This window comes from Manis pentadactyla, chromosome 16, assembly GCF_030020395.1.
Source record: "Manis pentadactyla isolate mManPen7 chromosome 16, mManPen7.hap1, whole genome shotgun sequence".
Lineage (NCBI taxonomy): Eukaryota > Metazoa > Chordata > Mammalia > Pholidota > Manidae > Manis > Manis pentadactyla.
The window spans coordinates 70647594-70669558 of NC_080034.1; the positions used below are offsets into that span (position 1 = coordinate 70647594).

At 36.2% G+C, this 21965-nt stretch overlaps 1 protein-coding gene across 1 annotated transcript in view; it reads right to left on the reverse strand.

Moving 5' to 3' along the window:
* Positions 1-996: 996 nt before the first annotated feature.
* Positions 997-21965, reverse strand: part of LOC130681271 (bromodomain adjacent to zinc finger domain protein 2B-like) — a 106142-nt gene continuing 85173 nt past the window's right edge. Inside the window, exons 14-22 of the mRNA XM_057493908.1 lie at positions 21061-21205; positions 16424-17008; positions 16092-16247; positions 15546-15706; positions 10987-11297; positions 10464-10599; positions 2388-2524; positions 1970-2113; positions 997-1699 (exon numbers count right to left, since the gene is read on the reverse strand). Coding sequence (XP_057349891.1) covers positions 1573-1699; positions 1970-2113; positions 2388-2524; positions 10464-10599; positions 10987-11297; positions 15546-15706; positions 16092-16247; positions 16424-17008; positions 21061-21205 — 1902 coding nt within the window. The 3' untranslated portion in view covers positions 997-1572. The remainder of the gene's footprint in view (positions 1700-1969; positions 2114-2387; positions 2525-10463; positions 10600-10986; positions 11298-15545; positions 15707-16091; positions 16248-16423; positions 17009-21060; positions 21206-21965) is intronic.

Below are 21965 nucleotides of genomic sequence, written 5' to 3' on the forward strand. Positions count from 1 at the left end.
AACCAAACGATTTCACTCATATGTGGAGTATAAGAACAAAGAAAAACTGAAGGAACAAAACAGCAATAGAATCACAAAACCCACGAACAGACTAACAGAAACCAAAGGGAAAGGGACTGGGGAGGATGGGTGGTGAAACAGAAAGGGGGCCTTACAATAAGCATGTGCAGTGGGGGGGGGGCTAGGGGAGGGCTGTACAACAGAGAAGACAAGTAGTGATTTTACAGCATCTTACTATGCTGATGGACAGTGACTGTGAAGGGGTGTGTGGGGGAGACTTGGCGAAGGGGGGAGCCTAGTGAACATAATGTTCTTCATGTAACTGTAGATTAGTGATACCAAAAAAAAAAGTCTTTTTTTAAAGGTAGAGTTATAAAATAGCCCAAGGAAGCCTAAGAGATCTTATTGAAGTGAAATTCCTAGTAGATAAGGCTCTACTAGTTTCCCTGTGTTGTATGACAGTCATATTTCTCTGGAAGGAAAATTTTGATTCTCTTAAAATACCTCCCTTAACTTCCAGTTGAAATTGAATTATTTTAACAACACAAACTTCTTTCATTTCTTAAATGGAAATACTTAAGATAAAAATAACGTTGAAAGAAGCCCACAAAGAAAACTTACAATAAGGAGTAAATGATTGATATCAGATTTCCTTGTTGAGGATGTGTTTAATGAGAGGCTAAATGAATAGGATTTTAAATATTTTGAAAAGGTATTGGGGGTGGAAGAAATGGAAAAAAGGAGAACAGAGGGGGTGCATAAGGTACCAAAGGCAGATTAGATACCCTCATTTTAAAATTAGTGCTTTTAACAAATTTCATTTTGAGGTTGAAACAAGGAAAAGAGATCACTGTGCATTTATGACAACTTAATTCTTCTGAGTTCAAGATATCCCCATACCCACACATAACTTTCACTTGATTTGCACTATGGTTAACAACTAAATAAATATTACTTTATTCTCTACATATTATTTCCAATGGATGATATCCTGGGTTTAACAGTAGGGCACTCATTGGTCATCATTCATTGATTACCACTTGAATGGCAATCGAAATACAAACTTGCGGGTAGGCCCGGGATCTATAATCTACAGAGCAACCAGGACTGAAATGATGACGGTTACGGCGAAGGCCTCGTGCATCCGAATGAAAGTATGCTGTGGATACCTGTAGTTGGGTGGCAGCACAGGCTTAGGAGGACTTTGGTTATTTGAGGAGAACCGTGCCAGGGGCTTGAGGATACACTCACCCTAGGGCACCTCGAGTGCAAGTCAGTCACAGAACAAATGATACCCACACGTACAGTGACAATTAGTACTGGACCAACTGCCATTTTCATACCATGCCCACTACTTCCTGCCCAGCTGCTCCTGCTGAGTATGTACCACCAGTGATGAAAACACCAGCCCAAAGTAGCCAATATGCACACCACGCTTTCCTTTTTTCAGGGATATTGTATTTGTTTAAAAGAAAATGATCATTCTTGAAAGACTGCTCTGTGTGTGTGTTTAACCACTTTATTTCTTGTTGATGAGACCCCCAGATACCAGACATGTTATTATAAAGCTGCTTACGCACTTTTAATAAAAACGTGTCTTCCATCCCTGAGGCGGAAACGCAGACGACTCCGTGTGCTGCACTCCGGCAGTTCTACAAAAGGCCGTGCATCTTCATGACTGTCCATTTCAGTAAGGGTACTAGAGAAAGTAAAGTTTGAAATCACTATCCATGCTTTAGTTATCTACCTTTAGGAAAAGTTGAGCTTTCATTCTCTTCCAAGTAAAGACAATGCAAATTAATTCATAAAAACACATGGAAGAATACACTTATAGTACAGAGTGGACATTACATAGGAAAATTCCTATTTACACAAACGGTCATAAAGTCACTTTTAGTATGGTGGAAGGTTTCTAAACAAATACAATGGGATGTTATGAATATATAGGACAGGGGAACAAAAATTATACCTGGAAAGAGTCAGGTCAGAGTGGTCTTGCTTCCTTTTCTTTACAGAATGAAAGCTTTCCTGGTTTGGTAAGTTAGTGAAGGTGTTTTCTTCTATTTTTCTTTTTTTCATGTCTTTATTGAGACGAGTTTGCATTTTAGTAAGGCTTGTACGAGAGAAAATAATGTTTGAAATCAATATCCATGCTTTAGAGTTATCTACCTTTAGTAAAAGTTTAGCTTTCATTCTCTTTCAAAGACAATACAAATTAATTCATAAAAAAAGATGAAAGGATACGTTTACTTATAGTACAGAGTTTACATTACATAGGAAAGTTCCTATTTACACAGTCAAAAAGTCACCTTTAATATGGTGGACGGTCTTTAAACAAATACAGTGGGGTGTTATGAACATATAGGACAGGGGAACAGAAAGAATACCTGCCAAGAGTCGGGTCAGAGTTGTCCTGTTTCAGTTTCTTTCCACGAGTACAGCGTTCTTGTTTTACTCCAGTACCGCAGGTGTTTTCCTCTATTTTCCTTTTTCTGTTTTTGCGGCCCCTTTTCAGTGAACTTGCCTTTAATTAAAAAAATAATATATGAGGTATAAGAAAATAACTTTCTATAGCCCTTCTATTATTTTAAATTATGAAAATCTGACAGAATAAACAAAAAGAATACTCTTTCTCACCCAAAAAGTTGATAGTTTTATTATTTTCAAGAGATCTATGAATTTGATCTCCGATAATACTAGGCTAAAATCTAATGATGCATGAAAACACTAAAGAATTCTTAAAACTCGAAGATGTTGATCTCACGGCACCATGTTTGGTGCTACAGAACTTAGCAGTTTTCCTTTAGACTTTGAACGAATCAAAGATACTATTCTTTTGAATGAACTGAATGTCACTAATGGAAGGAATATAAAGACTATCCTTTAGAGCACAATATAATTAAGAACAAAGGTGAATATACATAGAAATATAGAGAATACTAATAAGAAAGTTGAGGAGGTTATTAAAAAGGTACCCGAAACATGAAATAAGGCTCATGAAGTGTCAAATAGGAAAAAAAGTCTTTTATAAGCGGTCATATCTTCCGGAAACTGTTATTTTTCTCAGAAAAGCATTTGATGTTAAGAAGAGAGTTCCAGAAACTTGTGGTTCCCAGGTGTGAACAAAGCAGTGTTATTAAAGATGAGGAGAAAATTTTAAAAAAAAGATGTTTTTGGGGAAAACAATAAAGAAATAGCATAAAATAGATCATATTTGGAATTTAAGTGTATGAATGCCAGCTATGCTCTGTCAGTAATTAGCTATGGAACTTTGTAAAAAAATATCTGTGAGGCTCTGTTTGCTTATCTGTAGAAGAAGATAAGTCACTCAGTTGGTAAGGTCATTCTAGCTCTGAAAGTATATGGAAAAAAACAAACGAATCCCAATGTGGCCCTTATGCAGTCTAACAATTTGTAGGCAGCACATCGATGTAACAATGAGTACCCAGCCTCCTCCCAACATCCCCCAATTTAGAAATTGGGAAATAAGCATCTATTTTGAGAATTAAAGTTACAATGAATATAATAGATCAAAGAAGAGAAATATGCAAGGTCACTGGTAATATATGGTTTGTGTTTTGATTCTCTACAACAGCATTTATCCTCTTCTAGAAAATTATTTACTCCTTACTCAGACTGTTAAGAAATCTTGAAATAAAAATCTTAGAATGTGGAGTTAGATATTCAGTCTAGCCCTAATTAAATGTTGCCTATATTCTTGAACTGAACTTGGCGGAAAACATTACTTTAGAGTATTTCGTAACAATTTCCTTGAGGATTTCATGATTCTCTTAGCAACATTTTTTAAAAACTGCTTTTAAGCAATTACAATTATTTGGTACTCTATTGGGATGTTAAATGCATAATTAAGGAGTTATTTTAATGGATTAAAATAAGGCAAACTATAAATCTAACACCTTTCCCATATCATATCAAAGAATCACTACCTCTTGCACTGATGGAAATAATTAAAATGTTTTACTAAGTCTCTTCTCCATTTAGTTTATTAATCTTTACTCAATAAAATCCGATTGAGTTTTCATATTATACTGAGCTTTTAGAACCCCCAAATCATAAAAAAAAGAGAAGAGAATGCTGAATATATAATGAGGAAAATGTCCATTTAATTAAGATTAAGTAAGACTGAATAGTTGTCTTACATAAAAAGAACATTTCATGAACAATGGGCTAACGCTTCTAGTTCCTATTTGAACTAAGATGTTACTTGAGATCATTTTCTAACAATACTCACAGTAAGAAAATGTGAAATTTAAACCACAGAATCCAAAGACTTTTGTTACAAAATGGTAATAAAGTCTCTTTTTGTTTCTTTAATTATTGATACTTGTCAGACTACTTCATTAGATTGTGCACATACACTTTTAAAAACAAGCTTTTATTCAGTTACCTGATTACTTTATTAGACAGAGATATTTCCCTTGCACCCTTTTTACCTTGTTAGAATGCACATAGGACCTTCAGTATGTCTTGAGCAGGACCTATCAGATTGTACATACCATCGCATATTTGTTTTTGTACATTTATGTATCAGAAGTTGTAAAGCGGTGGCTCACAGACCGTAAACAGCCCACAGCATGTGTTGTTACTATGTTTGGCTCATAATGCTTGTAAAAGTTCTGAATTTGTTGCCAACATTCAACATTTGTGAGGACATGCATAAAGATCCATAATCTTGAAATATTGGCAGATCCTAGAACACTGGACCTACATGTCTACATGACAACAATTGGCAGGAGTTGAGTGATGACTGACACTTAAATGGGGGCATGACTTCCCTGTCTGCCATAGTCTCAACTCTTCTGTGTTATTTGTGTGGCTTTCATAGGCACTGGACTTTGAAACTTCTTGTGTGTGTGTGTCTCTGTGAGTGTGTATAAATACGTATACATACACACATAAGGCTTTTTGATTCTATGTATATATCTTGGCATTAATATGCACATACACACAGGATAAAAATACTTAATCACAATAATGTGTATAGAAATAGCCATTGGAGTACAAGGTATACAGCATAAAAATTTGTAAATAACCATGAATTAACTAGGAAGATATTTCTAAAATTTAACTTTAAAAATCCTTATAAATCAAAATAGAATGTTTATTTTTCATTGCTACAAGAAATATAACATCTAATTCACTACATTTAAAAAACTAAGAAGAGGGAAGAGGCTCAGAAAGCTGTATTTACATAGAAGGGCTGGAATGAGGTTATAGATCTTTACATCTCCTGGTCTATACCCTGAATGAGAGATAGCCAGAATATTATTTAACCAAATTTATCGGAACAGAAATCTCCTATAGCCTACCAGATGATACCCCAGGACTTAAAACCCTAATTTGTTAGTAATTCATAAAGTATTAGAGAAACTTTCTATAGCTTCACTGTGACTAAACTAAAAGATAATTCATGTACAACCAATAAAGGTTATTATTAAACTATAGTTGACTATAGATGACAAAGATGATCACGTAATAAGAAAGCAACTTAGTAAATATGATGCCACGTGAGACCCTCTGCTATTCTGTAAAACAGTCTAAAATACCATACACATTAATATAAATGTGTCACAGAACTTTAAATTCATAAAAATATTTACACTCGTGAACTTATTTGATCTTTACAAACCCCGCCAGGCAGATGCTATCCCACTTTACAGATGATAACCCTGAAGCTAAGAAAGCACTCCAATGCTTATCGATCAAGAAGGTAAGAAAACCAGCACAGGAAACTGAAAAGGAGCAAAGGCAGAAAGAAAACCAAGTATGGTACTAGAAGCCAAGTGAACACAGGGTTGCAAGGAGGGTGTGCTCTGGAACTGATGGGTGGGTCAGGTGAGGCCTAAGCACTGATCCCCAGACTGACGAATGGCCACGATAGGAGCACTTTCAGAGAAGCTGTGAAGGTGAGAATCTGACTAGAAAGAGTCCCAGAGCGACTTGGAGAAGAGAAGTCCGAGAGAATCAGAACAAAGCTGTCCAACAGGAGTTATTCTGTAAAGGAAAGGAGAGAAATGCGGGAAGTGGATGCAGGAGAAGTGAAGCTAAGGAGAAGAACCCAGGGGAGGACGAGATGCTGATGCAGGTGAAGAGAACAAGGGGGCGGGATCTGAGGCACAACACGGGAACTGGCTTAGGGAGGGGCACTGAGCATGGCACCGAGAGAGGGGTTTTTGTATGAACGCAGTCTGATAATAAGCATATACATTTTAAGTCTCTTGCCAGTCACATTTAAATTAGAAGTGTGAAGGCTCATACCTATTGGTTAAAGCAATATGATAATATAGCAAAAAATGAGTTGGCCGAGTTATAAAGTAAGGAGTAAGAGGTGTAAGGGGCAGCATGAACTGAGGGCCAGACTCTTTACTAGATGTCCCCTCCGTCAGGCACTCTTCTCCCTGTTTACTCGCCTGACCTCATCACTACTGGCAACTAACTACCTTTCCATAAACTCAGTCCCAAACACCCACCTGCCCATTGCCTCTTTTCCTTTCCAGACCATTCCCTTTAGCACTTGAAACTACTGTGCTAAGGGAAGGCAGATACAAAAGGCAAACTATTTTATGATTCCGTTTATATATAATGACCAGCAGAGGGAAATCCGTGGAGCTAGAAGGTAGAGTAGTGGTTGCCAAAGGCTGAGGGAGAAGGGGAGAGTGACAACTAATGGGTACAAGGAAACTTTTTTACGGTCATGAAAATGTTCTGGAGTTAAATAGTGGTGATCATATATAACTGAATATATTAAAAACCACTGAATTGCACACCTAAAAAGTGAATTTTATGTGAATTCTATCTCAAAAAAATCCTCACAAAACTCTGTAACTCTATTTTGATCTGGCCATTAAAAGGTTCAGTTTCCGATCCCTCTTATGTGTGACAAGGGCCGTCATATGTACTGCCATAGACCTAAGATTACAGCTATACCACATGGATACTGCCAGTGTCCTGTATATCTGTATATCCTGGTATAGCTGTAATCTCAGGTCTATGGCAGTACGTATGACAGCCCTTGTCACAGCCATCACAAAGGAGGAGCAGTTCTTCATTATCGCCCTTTCAACAGACCTGGCAGTACTATAAAACATGAAAAATCATTTAAAATCAATACTATTATGAAGAACAGTTATTGGGATATTAAACACACCACAATTCCTAATTCATATTAGTAATCAACATTCTGCTTGCTAACAAATATACAGTAGCCATACACATCTATGTAGCTCTCGTTACACAGATAGGGACCACATGACGGGGTGAGCAGTTTAGTTGGGGTAAGTGCACATTTCAGGTACACTGCAAAGAACAAAGCTAGAGGCTGAATGCCTGTACACACTTTCAAAGCATGTACACATTAACATAGGAAATAATTAACATGACATTAGAGCCCATAAAGCAATGAATGGCTTTAAATACAGGGTATGTAATTTTTTAATACATTTCATTTTTTCCTTATCTTAGCATCCTCATGATCTCCTGAGAAAGAAATGAGTTAGAGTAATTTTCAAGATCAAAATTAGGAAACTTGTATTAGTATCAGAACTATGTGTAATAAAAGGATATTCCTATATTTTGACTAAAATTGTCCACCCATTTGTGATTGATTAAAAAATCAAACATGTCCAACCCAGGAAACTTGGGAAAATCAACCCAAATCAAACAGATGACACAAATGCAGAAAATGGACCCTACAAAATGATTTCTAAGGGAAAAAAACTTATATAAAAATTAAACCAAATAATTTAAGAAGTCATAGATTTTCCAGAAATAAAAATAAATTTTCTCTCTTGACAAATTTCTAATACCATTAAGAACTTTAAAATCTGTAAAGGCAATGCTTTTTCCCATGCATACATATCCTGTATAACAAGTTTCACAAAGGGAAAGGAGGGAAGTTGGACAGTCAAAACTTTCAAGATGCCTTTAAAAAAATGGTAAATACTAACATTATATATTTTGACACTTCGTTTATACTCCGTCACAGTAGAGAATATCCTGCAACCAGTATTTTCAAATAATGAAAAGACTTAAACTATAAGTTATTTATACGAATTGAAAGTTACGTGTTCATAGATTCTTATAAGCAAAATAGCTTAACTATTCAAACTTAACTTCAATACACTAAGTCTTAATCCACAAAGTCTAAATAGTCTTATATAACACAGTATGTACACTAATGATAGCTTAAGAATCTTACCAAAATGGCAAATAGAAAACTATTCAATTTAGTAAATACCTACCAACTATATGAGATACATGTGTCATACTAAAATTGGCATGTGTACTAAGAGCAAAAGCTGCAGTTTAATGTTCCAACAGTTTTACTTTATGACACTTCCTAATACCATACCACTAAATATGGTATTATTTCTCCAAAACTGAGTTACATCATTACACGTTCTATTGTAAAAATACTCACTGCAAAACATTTGGAAGGTTATATTTCAACCCCTCTAACAACAAATTTAATTCATGAATATTGTTTATTGTTTTCTAAATATACTAAAAATACCATGAAGTCTGTTTTACTTCGCACATTTTTCATTTAAAAATAAAATTATTTTCTGACACTTATTAGGAAAGGGTGACAGATAGCAAGCTCATATCACTTTTGAAAAATCACAGTAAAGAGCTCACAATATGTTAGAGCACATGTATTAATATTGGTTTTAATTCCTTTGCTGGTACAGTAAAAAATAGTAGACGTTGCCTACTGTTTAATATGAGCAACAATATGAAGAACACCCTGGACAGAAAATTATCTAGAGGCAAATTATGCCAGCTCCTTCCTGGTAAGGCTGGTGTCTGGCAAATGGGTACTTCTAAAGGCATTGAGCACTTAAACATTCTGCTAGGACTTACGAGGATTATTACGGGCACTGTTACATCTAACTAAAGGTTACAATGCACTCATTCATCCTGACCATGAAACTCTGCCTTCTTTTTAAGGTAGTTTCACAGCAAATACTGTATTATTGAACATTAAAAAGAGAATTATGAGAGATGGTGTTAATGAGAAATGCGTATTAATAATCTGGAAAAGGTTATGAATTTCCAAAAACAGAAAAAATTCTGTAAATTGTAGGAAGAAAGTCTACTACAAATAGGCAGCTTTTGGTACCAGTTTTGTTTTTTGTGTAAAGGTTATAACAAAACTGACCACATTGTGATGATTCTCTTGGTGGATGAGTAAAACAACCATTTAAATTTAATTGTGTTGTAGGAATTCAATATTTTTGGATCATTATAGCCTAGACTCCACCAAACACATTTGTCTAAAGTGACTTTAAAACTGATTTTAATAGTTTTTACAAGAAAAAATTTTACCTGGTAAAAAATGCTACCAGATAAACTGGACACTGTCTTAAAACTCATGGTGAATTCTAGTCTACATGGGGAAAGACCAAAATTTGAGGACATTGTGAAAACTGCAGATTCACTATTCTGTGGACATTTTAGGAAGAACTGAAAAAATACAGAAGAAACCGAATTTATTTCTATAGAATGAATAAGGCCTTCCGTAATATAAGCACAGAGATGAGAATGAAGGAAAGAGTGCTAAATTATTTAAGGCTCACTTCTTTTCTTTGGGGAATGACTATTGTTGAGTAATCTTACTTCCAGTCATTCATGCAGACAAATGTCAAATGTTTGAATGTTAAAGCTAATCTATAATTTAAAAGCAAATGGTAAAGCAATTCACAAAAGTCTACGAATAATAAATATTTCTCTATGTGATAAGAGACAAAAGGGACACAGACATGATTTAACACATATATTTGGTGTCTGGTACAAAACAGGGGTCACTACATGACAGTGACTAACTGGGCTCAAACACAGAAGATGAAAAAAATTTTTGAATTATTAGAGAAAAGACTTAGAAGATCTACTTTTCATGTGAACTGCATCTGATGTCAAATACATGATATTGGTTAAAGTAAGAGCTCTCTGCTTATTTTGTTTATTATCTAAGAATTTCTTAGCATTAAAAAAATTAAAATTGATAAAAACATAAGGAACATTTTAGGGATGCAATGAATGTATACTACAGGTAATGCTAGCAACTGCCATGTTTACAGAAGCAAAAGAATATTTGGATTAACAACTTCAGAATATTTACATTAAAAACTATTATGATTAGATTAACAACATAATTAACTATTATGCTGACTGAACACAGAAGACAACTTCAGTAAATTATAAACAATATCTAAAGGAGGGAGAATCGCGATTAAAGATAAACACATTTGATAGAGAACTTCAAAAAGCTCACAACAAGGAGGAAAGTATCAAACCGTACAGCATTTAGGAACTAAGAAAACTCAGGTACAGCATACATTATTCTGACAGTAAGAAATGTAGAATTAAGAAAAATCTGGAGGTTGGGAAAAAAACAGGCCAGTGTAAATTAGTTGTAGTATTTCTTAAATAAAAACACTTACAGCTTTCACAATGGATTTTTCCCATGCTATGGATTTCTGTAACTGCTGAATGCACAGAGCCACCTGGGCAGCACTGCGAGCTTCTGATAATGCCCATCGCCACACCCTGAGACCGGGAACAATATCCTCTTCAATTCTGCATTGAAATACAGAAAAATTAAGTAGGTCATGTCCACACTTACGGTTACCGAATCTGAAACAATCATCACACTGAAAGCCAAGTGATGATGAAACATGTAACAGCCGATAAGTATAAGGTTTAAGCAACTAAATTTGATGTAGTGCACAGACTGTGGCTACGTGCCTCAAAGCTTAGTCACAATCAGGTAAATGTAAGATCACTTCGCAGGATTATCAACACACGTAACAAAAGAAAAAACAGTTTTTACAAAGCACCATGCAAATAGCATGATCCATGTGGATCACAGACATACAAGAAGATACATAGATAACAGGCAATAGAAAATAGGCTCCAATTAGCAAAGAAGCACAATAATTTTTCAAGTTAATTTCAATAACCTACCCGTCATCATCACCACTAGTGGATGGTGCAGGAGCAGGGCCAGTAACTGTGCCCACATTATCCAGTTTGATCTGAATGGTGGTACTTAAGGGGCTCTTCAGATACCTCCTTTCAATGTTTCGCTCCAACTCAGACAGCCTGCTTACAGCTATATCTAGGGGGTTGTCGCTCTTCCGCTCTAGTGCATGCGCACTGCTTTCTTCTTCGTCAGTAAATTCTCCATCGTGCACCTTGCACAAGTTAGAAAATGACTTATGTTCAAAATAGACCAAGTCCTCCCTTTCTGATGCCGGTTCTGGACACATCCAACCCTATATATCAAGAGAGTAATGTTAGCATGGTTTCCTCTTAAAATGCCTGACGGGTGAGTTACCTTTACTTAAAATACAGCAGCCGACGCCAACAGAGCTCAAGGATCATTACTACAAGTTTTTACCTTGTGTTTCCTAATGCTAGGTAAAAATAAGGAAGAAAATTATTAGAAAGTTGTAAGAGAAGTTTGAAGAAGAAAATTTAACAACTTTTGGTGTTATGAGAGGTAGAGTGGAGATCAGCCAAGTATTCCGAGGGACTTCACACCAACTGCTGGTTCTCTCACGGGCCCACTTTAAATGGGAATCTCTCGACAGCAGGGACTTTGTGCCTCCTGTTCATTTTCATTCCTTCCGCCACTCCTCCTGCGCAGGCCCTTGCACTGCCCATCCTGGCCTCAGGAGCTCTGCAGAAGCTGCTACATTTGCCCGCAGAGCTTTTCCCCTCTCCTCTGCCCCTAGTTACTGACTCCACTCATCCTGTGGCCCTCACGTGAGAATTTATTTCTTCAGGGAACCCTTCCCTGACCGCTTTTAGGAGGGAAGCCTCCCTCTTACAGACTCTCACAGAACCATGTGATATTCCATACCTGTGGCAGTCACAATCTGATACTGCTGTGATTATTTAATTAATATCTTTCTACTTCTAAATTCCCTGAGGGCACGGACCATGTCTACTTTTACTCATTTCATCTCCAGCAGTGGGAAGGCAAATATTAGACACTCAAAATATACGTTGATTGAATAAATGAATGTCTTATAATTCAGCTTGCTTACAATGATCCTTTAGCTCAAAACCCTTCAGAGTTCCTAATGTTCAGTAAAGTCCAGTTTTACCATGACATTCAAGTACCTCAATCTCCCTCTTTCGCTCATCTTCCCATTCAGGCATCCTACACTGCAATCAAATTCCATGACTTGCCACACACCCCAAACATGTCCTGAGCTTCCTGATCCTGGTGCTCTGCCCAGTTATTAACTCTTCCTAGTAGCACTCCTTGTTCTCTGTCAAAAGCTTCTCCATCTTCTCAAGTTCCATCTGGACTTCTACAGGCAATCTTCCTTGATCTTTCCCCTATGTTCACCACAATCAGTGTATTCCTGTCCTAAATTCATGAATCACTTTCTACATCTTCACAATCCGTTACTAGATTCTGCAGGGCTGTATACACGTATTGTTGCCCTATTGTACGGAATGCTTTCTGAGGGCAGAAACCACATTTTATTCAATTTTGTGGTGTCCACTCTGATGTACAATAGGTACTTTGTAAAAGCATATTAAGTAAAAAGTAGAATGAACATGATCCTTTTTATTAAATCTCTTTAGAGAGAATTATTTTTCTTATATATCAGAATTCTTCCTCTTTACCTCAAGAGAATATTCATTATTAGAAAGTATGGATGAATTTATAAAAGGTACATACAAAACATTACTGCATCATATATGCCATAACAAATGAACCTCAGTCCCGTATTTTGAAAGGGATCTGAAATTGCTAAATCAAGGGAATCCTATAAATGTAACACATCTTGACTTTTGCAAGCAAAAGACAAGAAAATGAGGACTGGATTAGATTTTGAGAAGGTGGATGGTTGAAAATTGTCTGCAAAGCCCTGTGACAGACACAGCTTGCCACCTCAGAAAAGGTCCTCACTGCCACTGTCAAAGGGCTCTCTCTTATTTGGCTTGTCATGTTAATATACTTGTGAACAGCTCGGTTCAACTATTAAATATGCAGGTGACTTAAACTAGGAAGGAAGTTTAATATTCTGTATGACAGGACTGTGATAAAAATAGTTTCATATGCTGAAAAATATACCCAAATGAAATTAATAAAAATAGAGCAATGATAAATGTAAATTTCAGCTTTGAAGTTTAAGCAACCAATCAAAGAAATATTGGATGTGATACAACACACTTAAAAGCACAATGAAAGATGCAGAAGGATTTTTTTCTAATAATGCATACTCAGTTTAGCAACGGTATGGTTTGGATGTTAAAAAGCTAGTCCAAATTGGCATGAAGAGAAGTATAGTGCCAGTTTAAAGGAAGTAAAAGTCCCATGAACACATTAGGCATCTCTGTGTATAGTGAGTGGTACATTTTAAGAATATAGACACTGCCGTTTAATCAGAAGAGAATCGTGCGCCTGGAAACCATTTCACTGGACCGATGGCTGAAGGAATTAATCAGCTTATAAAAGAGAAAACTGAAAGAGAGACACAGGAACTGTGTTTACAGGAGCTAGTGGACTAATTCGGCTTTCTACAGAATCAGGACTAGATTCTTGCAGATTTTCCTACAATATAAAACAGAATTTCCGTATTATCAGCAATATTGAAAATAGAAATGAATGCATCTAAGTAGTACCACGGCCACCTGCTTAATGTGTCTTCACAATGGCTAGTTCCCAGGGCTGACCACATAAATATTTTGTTTTCAGGAAAAAAAATCATTAAATCTTTTATAGATGGTAAAATGTTTTGTGATTATTTCCATCACTTGTTGTTTAAGATTCCTCAAGACTAATATAATTACCATTCATTTCTTTAAAAAGTCCATAATAACCCCATAATACTGTATTAATAGGATGTTAGAGCATCTCACTTAAAAAACCAATTTCATTTATCTTAGCTGGTGAGAACATGGGCAAGAACATCTAAGCAGTCGGTAATGTGATAAGGTCAATAAACCAAGATCTCAGTATGTCGCCAGGAAAACGTTAGGCCCACGCTCTGACTTTACATACAATTTCAAAATGCTGATGATATGCTTTCCCAACCAACGGGCATCTAGAACCGGTGAATTAAAACCAGAGGGGGATGGTCATGGGAGGAAAACAGGGAGAGTAGAACCAACCAAACTCAAACCAGCAAGTAGTAACAACCAACCATGAGAGATGACGAAGACAGACTATGGAAAGCAGATGTAGTCGTTTAAAAGGTAAAGCACACTAGGGCCTTTTAAATTACTGTAGGGGCAAAACCTCTTCACAGTCCCTGAGGGAATCATTACCCAATAATTGGTCTTCATACTGATGATCCGGTGTCACCAAGAGAATTTAAATCAAACTCACTATTCTCAATTTAAAAAGGCAGGGGAACGGTAACCTAAGCGATCCAACACACATGTTAAAAAATGATGGCACTAAATAGAATAATTTTCATTTCTCCAGAAAATTAACTTGTGTAGAAGAAAGAGTTCATTTGTTGAAGATGCCAGATAAGTGAGGCATTTTTATATTGTATTATAGTACCAGGAGGAGGATACATATAGTTGGCTAGCACAATTTCAGTAAATGATAAATTTTTGTTTCCCTAAGTGGGTAACTATGTCTGTGGTGAAAAAAGGGACATTTTTTTGTTAGCTCTGGAAAAATGACATTTTTTGAGATGAGATCCTCCAAAGTTTCTGCATGCCAGTAGTAAAGTAATTAATGCAGCTAATTTGTAATCATTGGTAGGACAGTATCATGGCGTAACTCTCACATTCTGAGAGAAATATGAAATATTCAATCAAATTACACAGAAACGACATTTTCTAAGCCTTTTCAAGTGTCTCTCTCATGCTTATTCATCATCCATCCATTTATTCTCAGAGACATCACATTATCAATTGAGAAGAGACATTTATATTCTTTTTAAAACCAAAAATTTTTGCACAAAGGTGAAGCTTTTCTTTTGTTGTCCTTTCAGTTTCAATCATGGCTGTGACATGGTAATGCCCAGTCAACAAATAATTAAAACGTTACATATATACATAGGATGTGAGTATGTGTACCACAACATAATGTTTTTAAATTAGCAATTTTAAATCATATAGAGTGAAAGTTCAACATATAACATGGCTATATAATGTGGCTTGCATACAAGACAATTACCAGGCACATATGAAACATTGCAGAAATAGTTTGCCATTACATTTATCGTGGCTGAAACTATGAAATCCTGCTTGTGGTGAAGAACTGCAGACCAGAAATGGTATTTTTCATGCCACTGAGGAGGTGGGCAGGATTTCGTAAGAAGAACTCGGGAGGACAGAGCTGGTTTGATCCCACATTTAGCCACTTACTATATTATGACCACTGACAGGTTACTTACTCTGAGCCTTGTTCCTTACCTGTAAGATGGGGGAAATTAATCAAAGTGAGAACATTTAGCACAGTAACTGGCATGTATCAGGCATACAATAAATGTCAGTTACCTTCCATTATTCTAAAAACAGATTTTATTCCAAGTCAATTTTACCTTTACTTGCAAACTTGCTGATGCGACTCTCCTTTCCAGATCTTCTACCTGTTGAAGAATCCTCAAATCCACTTCCATTGCTTGTTCTTCTACTGACCAGTTCTCCACAATATCTCGAGTTACCGGGTTTTCTTCATTTTCATTTAATTCAATAATGGTAACTATATTTGAAAGGAAATTTATTTTAAAATCCACTTTATCTCTCAATGATTTCTTCCAGAATGTGAATGAAATTCCAGGGGTACCACGTACAAGTACATTTAACACACACAAATTCACTTGTGAATAAGCAAGGCAGCTGACTCTTGCAAAAGGAGCAGTAAGTACTCTTCTTTAGAAACAGAACAGTATGTCTGCAGGTTGTAACAAACTATCAAAAGTAGTACCAATTTAAGAAAATGTAAGTTGTTTTTGGGCAAGATAGGAAAGAAAAAGCCTATTAGTAATAAATTAAGATTAACACATACTAAAATATGCTTTAAGATGAAAGAATTAATTCTCATAACTAAGCAAGAGAGCAGAAATAAATCTCTTTTAGGTGCCCACCATCCTTATTCTCGATGCAGGCTTGAGTGATGTAATCCAGGTGTTTCTGAATTTGTTTTTGTAATGCCTTTTCTCTTATGCCTCTGGGATGTAGCACTTTGAGCAAAGCTTTTAAATCCTCTGGGTCAGTAATGCTCCACCAGCCAAACTGCATTTCTAAGCCAAGATAAACATGTAGGGCATTTACAGATATTCAGAATATGAATTAATGGCATGCTACAAATGAAAAAATTTATAACTATATAAAAGCATCAAAGATTCAGCTATAATATAGAGATCTGTAACAATACAATACAGTAAGCGGCTACAGCAAACCCTCTCAAGGTACCCACCTTCTGGAATAGGCTTTGGACTAGGATAATCTACTGGTTTGGCTACTTCAAGAGCTGCAGGTGACTTAGAGGGCGGCTGGGCCCGAGGAGTTGGTGAAGAAGCAGCTGGCGCATCGGCTTGGGTAAGGGAAGCGTCCTCCCAAGGTGTTCTTGGCAGTAACAACTGGTCCCTGGGGGGAGGACTGTAGACCTTGCCTGCACCACCTGAACCGGTACTGACCAGATTCGAGTCTGTCCCTTCCACGCTGTTCTGTGTCACCGTTGGCTGCATGCTGCCCGGTGAGTGTCTCCCACGGTTCTGGTGAGGCAGTGCGCACCCATCTGCACCGCTCTTTGGTTTGGGGGTCGTTACATCTGACTCAGGAGGCACCTTAGCTACTTCTAAAAGCTTGCTTAGTTTGGAAAAAGAGCCAGGATTCTGAAGAATTAGATTTGTGTTATCTTTTTCGTTAGGATCTTCCTTTTGCTCACAATGATCCGGATTTGAACAATTTAAAGTGTCGTCAGAAGTATCAAATATTTCTTTGGTCTGGATGCTTTCTGCTTTTTTTCGTTTTTTTCTTTCTTTTGCAATTTCTTTCAGCCCTACAAAATCCAAAAGCATTACGAAGATCAGTTCCTCTAGATCAAACCATACTATATTTACTGCTATTTATCAAATCATATGCATAAATACTTTAACAAATTTCTCTAGCTTACTTAATACTCTTCATTTTTTTCTTTTATACACTAGCTTGTTACGCTCACTGGAAAAAATTTTGTAATTTTGTAACTAACCACAAAAAATTACAATAATAAAAAATATTAAAAGCCATAATATACAAATTACTGCTAACATTTTTGTATTAATTTTTCCAGGAATTCTCTATGCACACATGAAATCCTATTTTACAGATTTCCAACCTGTACGTTTTACTGAATAATACTCTTTAATTATTCTGATGTGTCAATAAATATATACCTACGCCTTAAATTGTAATTACTATATTCAGTGGAATATATCATAAAAAATCAACCTTCTATTGATAGTTATTAATAGGGTCCGATTATTCATTAGTAGAAACAATGCTAGAAATGATGAATGATCTTAGATCTGTGTTTGGATTTTTTTTCTCCTGATTTACTTCCTTAGGATACATTTCCAGAAAAAAACTGAGTCCTAAGATATTACTTTTCAGAGTTTTTGAAACATATTGTCAAATTGCCCTCCAGAAAGTCTAGATCAATATACAATCATACTTACACGAGGGCATCTGTTTGCCTACACCCTCAATGAAACTGAAGACTATCAATAACTTTTGTCTTTGGAAATATCCGGGAGGTGAGAATCTAAACTCTATTTTTTTCTGATCATTAATAAGACTGGATATTTTTCTGTAGGATAATAGGTATTTCTCCTTAGTGAACTTCTTGTCCATATTTTTTACCAGTGTTTTAATAATAATTGATAAGAAGTGTTAGAAAAATATAAACCTACTTTATTTAATTTGAAAAACGATGTATATTCACAGTAAAATATTCAGTAATAAGAGGCTAATGTAACCCTTTCCTGCCCTACTCCCTCACTTCCTATTTCTAATCTTCAGATGTAACTGCTTAATCAATCGTGTCCATACATCCTTTGGGAAATCTTACATGCATGCATATGACTATTAGTTTGTGCTGTTACATAAATGGGATGCTACTGTTTTCTGCAACATTTTTATTTGGATAAAATTCAAATGCCTAAGCAAGGCCTCCAACACTGTATGATCTGGTTCCTGAAAACCACTCTTGTCCTTGCTAACCTTGCTCACCTTTCTCCCTTTTTTCAGCTTCTCAAACATGGTAAGTTATGTCCTTTCTTGGGGCCTTTGCACTGGGTGTTCCTCTGCCTGAAATCCTGTTTTGTTGACTGGCTCCTTACCCTTCAATGTTTCAGATTAAGTATCACCTATTCACAAAGGTTTTCCCTGACTACTCTATTTCAAGTAGGGTCCCCATCTTATTATTCACCTTAGAATATCATCATCCTATATGCTTCTTTGGCAGAATTTACCATTATACACATTAACCTGCTAATTTTAAAATATTTCATTCCATACCCCACCCCACACACTACAATTTAACTCAACAAACGTTACTTAAAGGCAGAGCAATGTTTATATTGCTTTAACAGGATCCCAGCTACCTAACATGGTGGCTGCTATGAAACTGGGGCTCAATAAATACTTTTTGGATGATGAAATAAAAGGATGACTTTACTATTTTCACTATATACCTTAGATTGCTTTCCATGATGATACATAGAACTGTATCACATTTTCCTTCAATCAGCTGCATAATATTCTTATATGGATTATCATAATTTATTTCATATGTCCAAAGCTCGCAAATTTCCTTAATTTTGTACAAGTTACTAGCTAGCAAGGAAGTACTAATATTTGTGCTTGATTTATTCTGAGAACTATTATCTCAAAAATCACTTTCATATATCCAAAAACAAACAGATCAACTAACCACACTAGGTCTGAGACTAGTAGGGGATTTCAGAGGTGATACATTTTAATAGCCTATTCATGGGGTCGTTAACTTTAATATCCAAATTCTTACTTATAGACAGTTAAACCTTTCATTAAAATGTAAAAATTATTTTTAAAATCTTGGAAGTTTATAAGGATGTTAAGTACACAGAGATTTTTTAGATAGTTTTTCTTTCACCAATTTCACACAATCCCCTGTTCTTTCCAGCCCTTACTATGCTTCAACAGACACTTAGATTGGTCCCCTATCTTGGCTATTGCAAATAGTGCTGCAATGAACACGGGGATGCAGATACTGATTTGAGTTTCCATTTTCATTTGTTTGGATAAGTACCCACAAGTGAAAGTGCTGGGTCATATGCTAGTTCTAACTTTTCTGAGGAACCTCTATACTGTTTCCAATAGTGGCCGCAACAATTTACATTCCCTGCAACAGTACCCAAGAGCTCCCTTCTCTCCACATCCTCACCAACACTTATTTCTTGTCTTTTTGATAAGAACCACTCTAACAGGATGAGGCGATATCTAATGTAGTTTGCATTTCCCTGACAGTTAATGATGTCGAGCCTCTTTTCAGGTACTTGTGGCCATCTGTGTGTCTTCTTTGGGAAAATGTCCACTGAGATCTTTAGATTGTTTATTTTGCTATTGAGTCATATTTGCTTTTGAGTTCTTTATATACTTTGGATAACAGGCCTTTATCAGATATAAGATTTGCATATATTTTTTCCCATTTAGTAGATTGCCTTTTCATTCTGTTCATGTTTTCTGTTGCTGTTCAGGGGCTTATTAGTATGACAGTCCCACTTACTTATTGACTTATTAGTTACTTAGTTTATGTTTTCCATGCTTTAAAATATTTTTATGTTTAAATATTTTAAGCAATCAGTTAAAAAAAGAACTCACTACACTCTCCTGTTTAACTAACATTCTGACCCATTCATATCAATCTTTAAAAATAAACACAACTGAAGCCTCTAAGTGCCCTCCCTGATTCTATCTCTATCAGCAACTTTTACCCTGGGAAGGCAGACCATGACTTTCACGCATCATTCCAATATACGATTTTATACCCATTCTTCATATTCTTTGACTCACAAGAAATAAATGACTGTGCAGAAGAGTAACTCTGCTTGTTATAGGCCAACAATATTTACATGCCAGCCACTATTCTAAACCATTTTCAATTATTATTAACCGTCCTTTGTGCCCCAAGGGTACTTACATTGTTATATAGTACCTGTTCTAGACACCTATGTGATTAATCAGTCCCTTCTTTACATTGGACTGTTAAACATCTACATGGATGGCATGGACTAATGTTTTGTTTATCTTTGAACATCCAGTGCCCAGAAATGCCCGACACATACTGCGTATTCAAAAAAAACGAGCTGAAAGAAGTTTTCGCCTCCCTACACCACCCTCGGGCAATGGCTACATGTAAGCACTGACTTGACGCTGTGGCCCCATCAGAATCTAAGCATTTGAAAATGCCCAGACATAGTATTCTGAAACATTCAATTCAAGACAGTTTACCGGGCCTATAAATGCACTGTGTACTGCGCTAGTTAATTTAACAGAAACGGAGCCAGAAAAGCAGAGTCTAAAGGTAGAATATGAAGGATGTGTGATAATACTTAAGAAAGTAAGAAGTTTAATGGAGAAGAAGGTAATCACAAATTTCAAACACATACAAGACTTCAAGATGAATGAGTCTTATGCTAAGGGTCTTAGATTTAAGCAGTTTACCTCCAGGGCTACCGTCAGGATGGATGGTTGCTGCAAAGGTTAAAGAGTAAAGCACATGTTGGAAAATTTGACAGTGCGAAGGAAGAGAAACGGAGCAGCAGCTACACAGTACAATACAGGTAAAGATCTGTGTCCACTAAATGGGTGGATGTCAGAAAGTGCAGAAGAAGAAAAATCATGGACTGGAAAGGAATATTTATCAGTGAAAGGGGCATTATGAGTTCAAAAGAAATGAAAAACAAGGTTTTACAATGTTTATCCACAATGCACATTTGATTCTGGAAGCACACAATATATCGAAGGAGTAACAGGGTTTTAAAACGTATGGTTTGTTATATTACTTTGTAACAGATTAATGGCTCCTACCTGCAGCGCTCTCCATGCCTTCTACAAAAATCCCCCCACACTGGGGAAAAATCCAATACCGACGTCTGTAACGATCCTGGCCAAACATCACTGAACGTAAAGAGTGAGACGCATCGAAGAGCTCCCTTCTGTACTGACTCTGTTGCTGTTAAAAAATGATGCATACAATTATGCTATGGGTGTTAAGTGCTTTCAAAATTGATATTTAAGTGACTTTATACTTATCATGGCTTTAGAGCAGCTAGATTTCACTATTGAAGAAAGGCAGCAAAAGAACTGATATCACACGTCTGACTTCAGTTCCAGTAACAGTTGTAAAGACAGAAATTACTTTGAGGGTAATTAGAATATTTTTGTTGCCAAGGATTAAAAAACGTTTTGTTTTATTAGATATCTTATCGTAAAGCATGTCTTATATTTGGTAATAAACAATGTGATCAAGTGTTTCACTGAGCCAAAGACAATTGGCTCAATTCTAATGATTACAGTGTGTAACAAATAATACTCACATATACCTGTATTTGCCTATTTTTATACTCATGCTGCAGACCTTAGGCAGCATATGACTAAATTTTGGAATAACTGTGTGATGAATCTAATGACATAAAATGCAGATATCTCATAATACTAATCCTGAAATACTTCACTAATGCTACTGAAATTCAGTTTTACATGAGAAGTACATACATATACAGTCTATAGATCCAGTGCAAATAAAACCCACAAGTACACTAATGTAAAATAAAACACAGGACAGGTGAGAAATTGGGGATCAACAGAGGTGAGGCTTAGAACCTCACCCCCCCTGTTCTGAGAGAAATCTTCTGCATACGTGGATGTTTTATTGCCCTCGTCTACCTTGGATTAACACATAGTCTACAGGCACACACCTGATCATCCACATT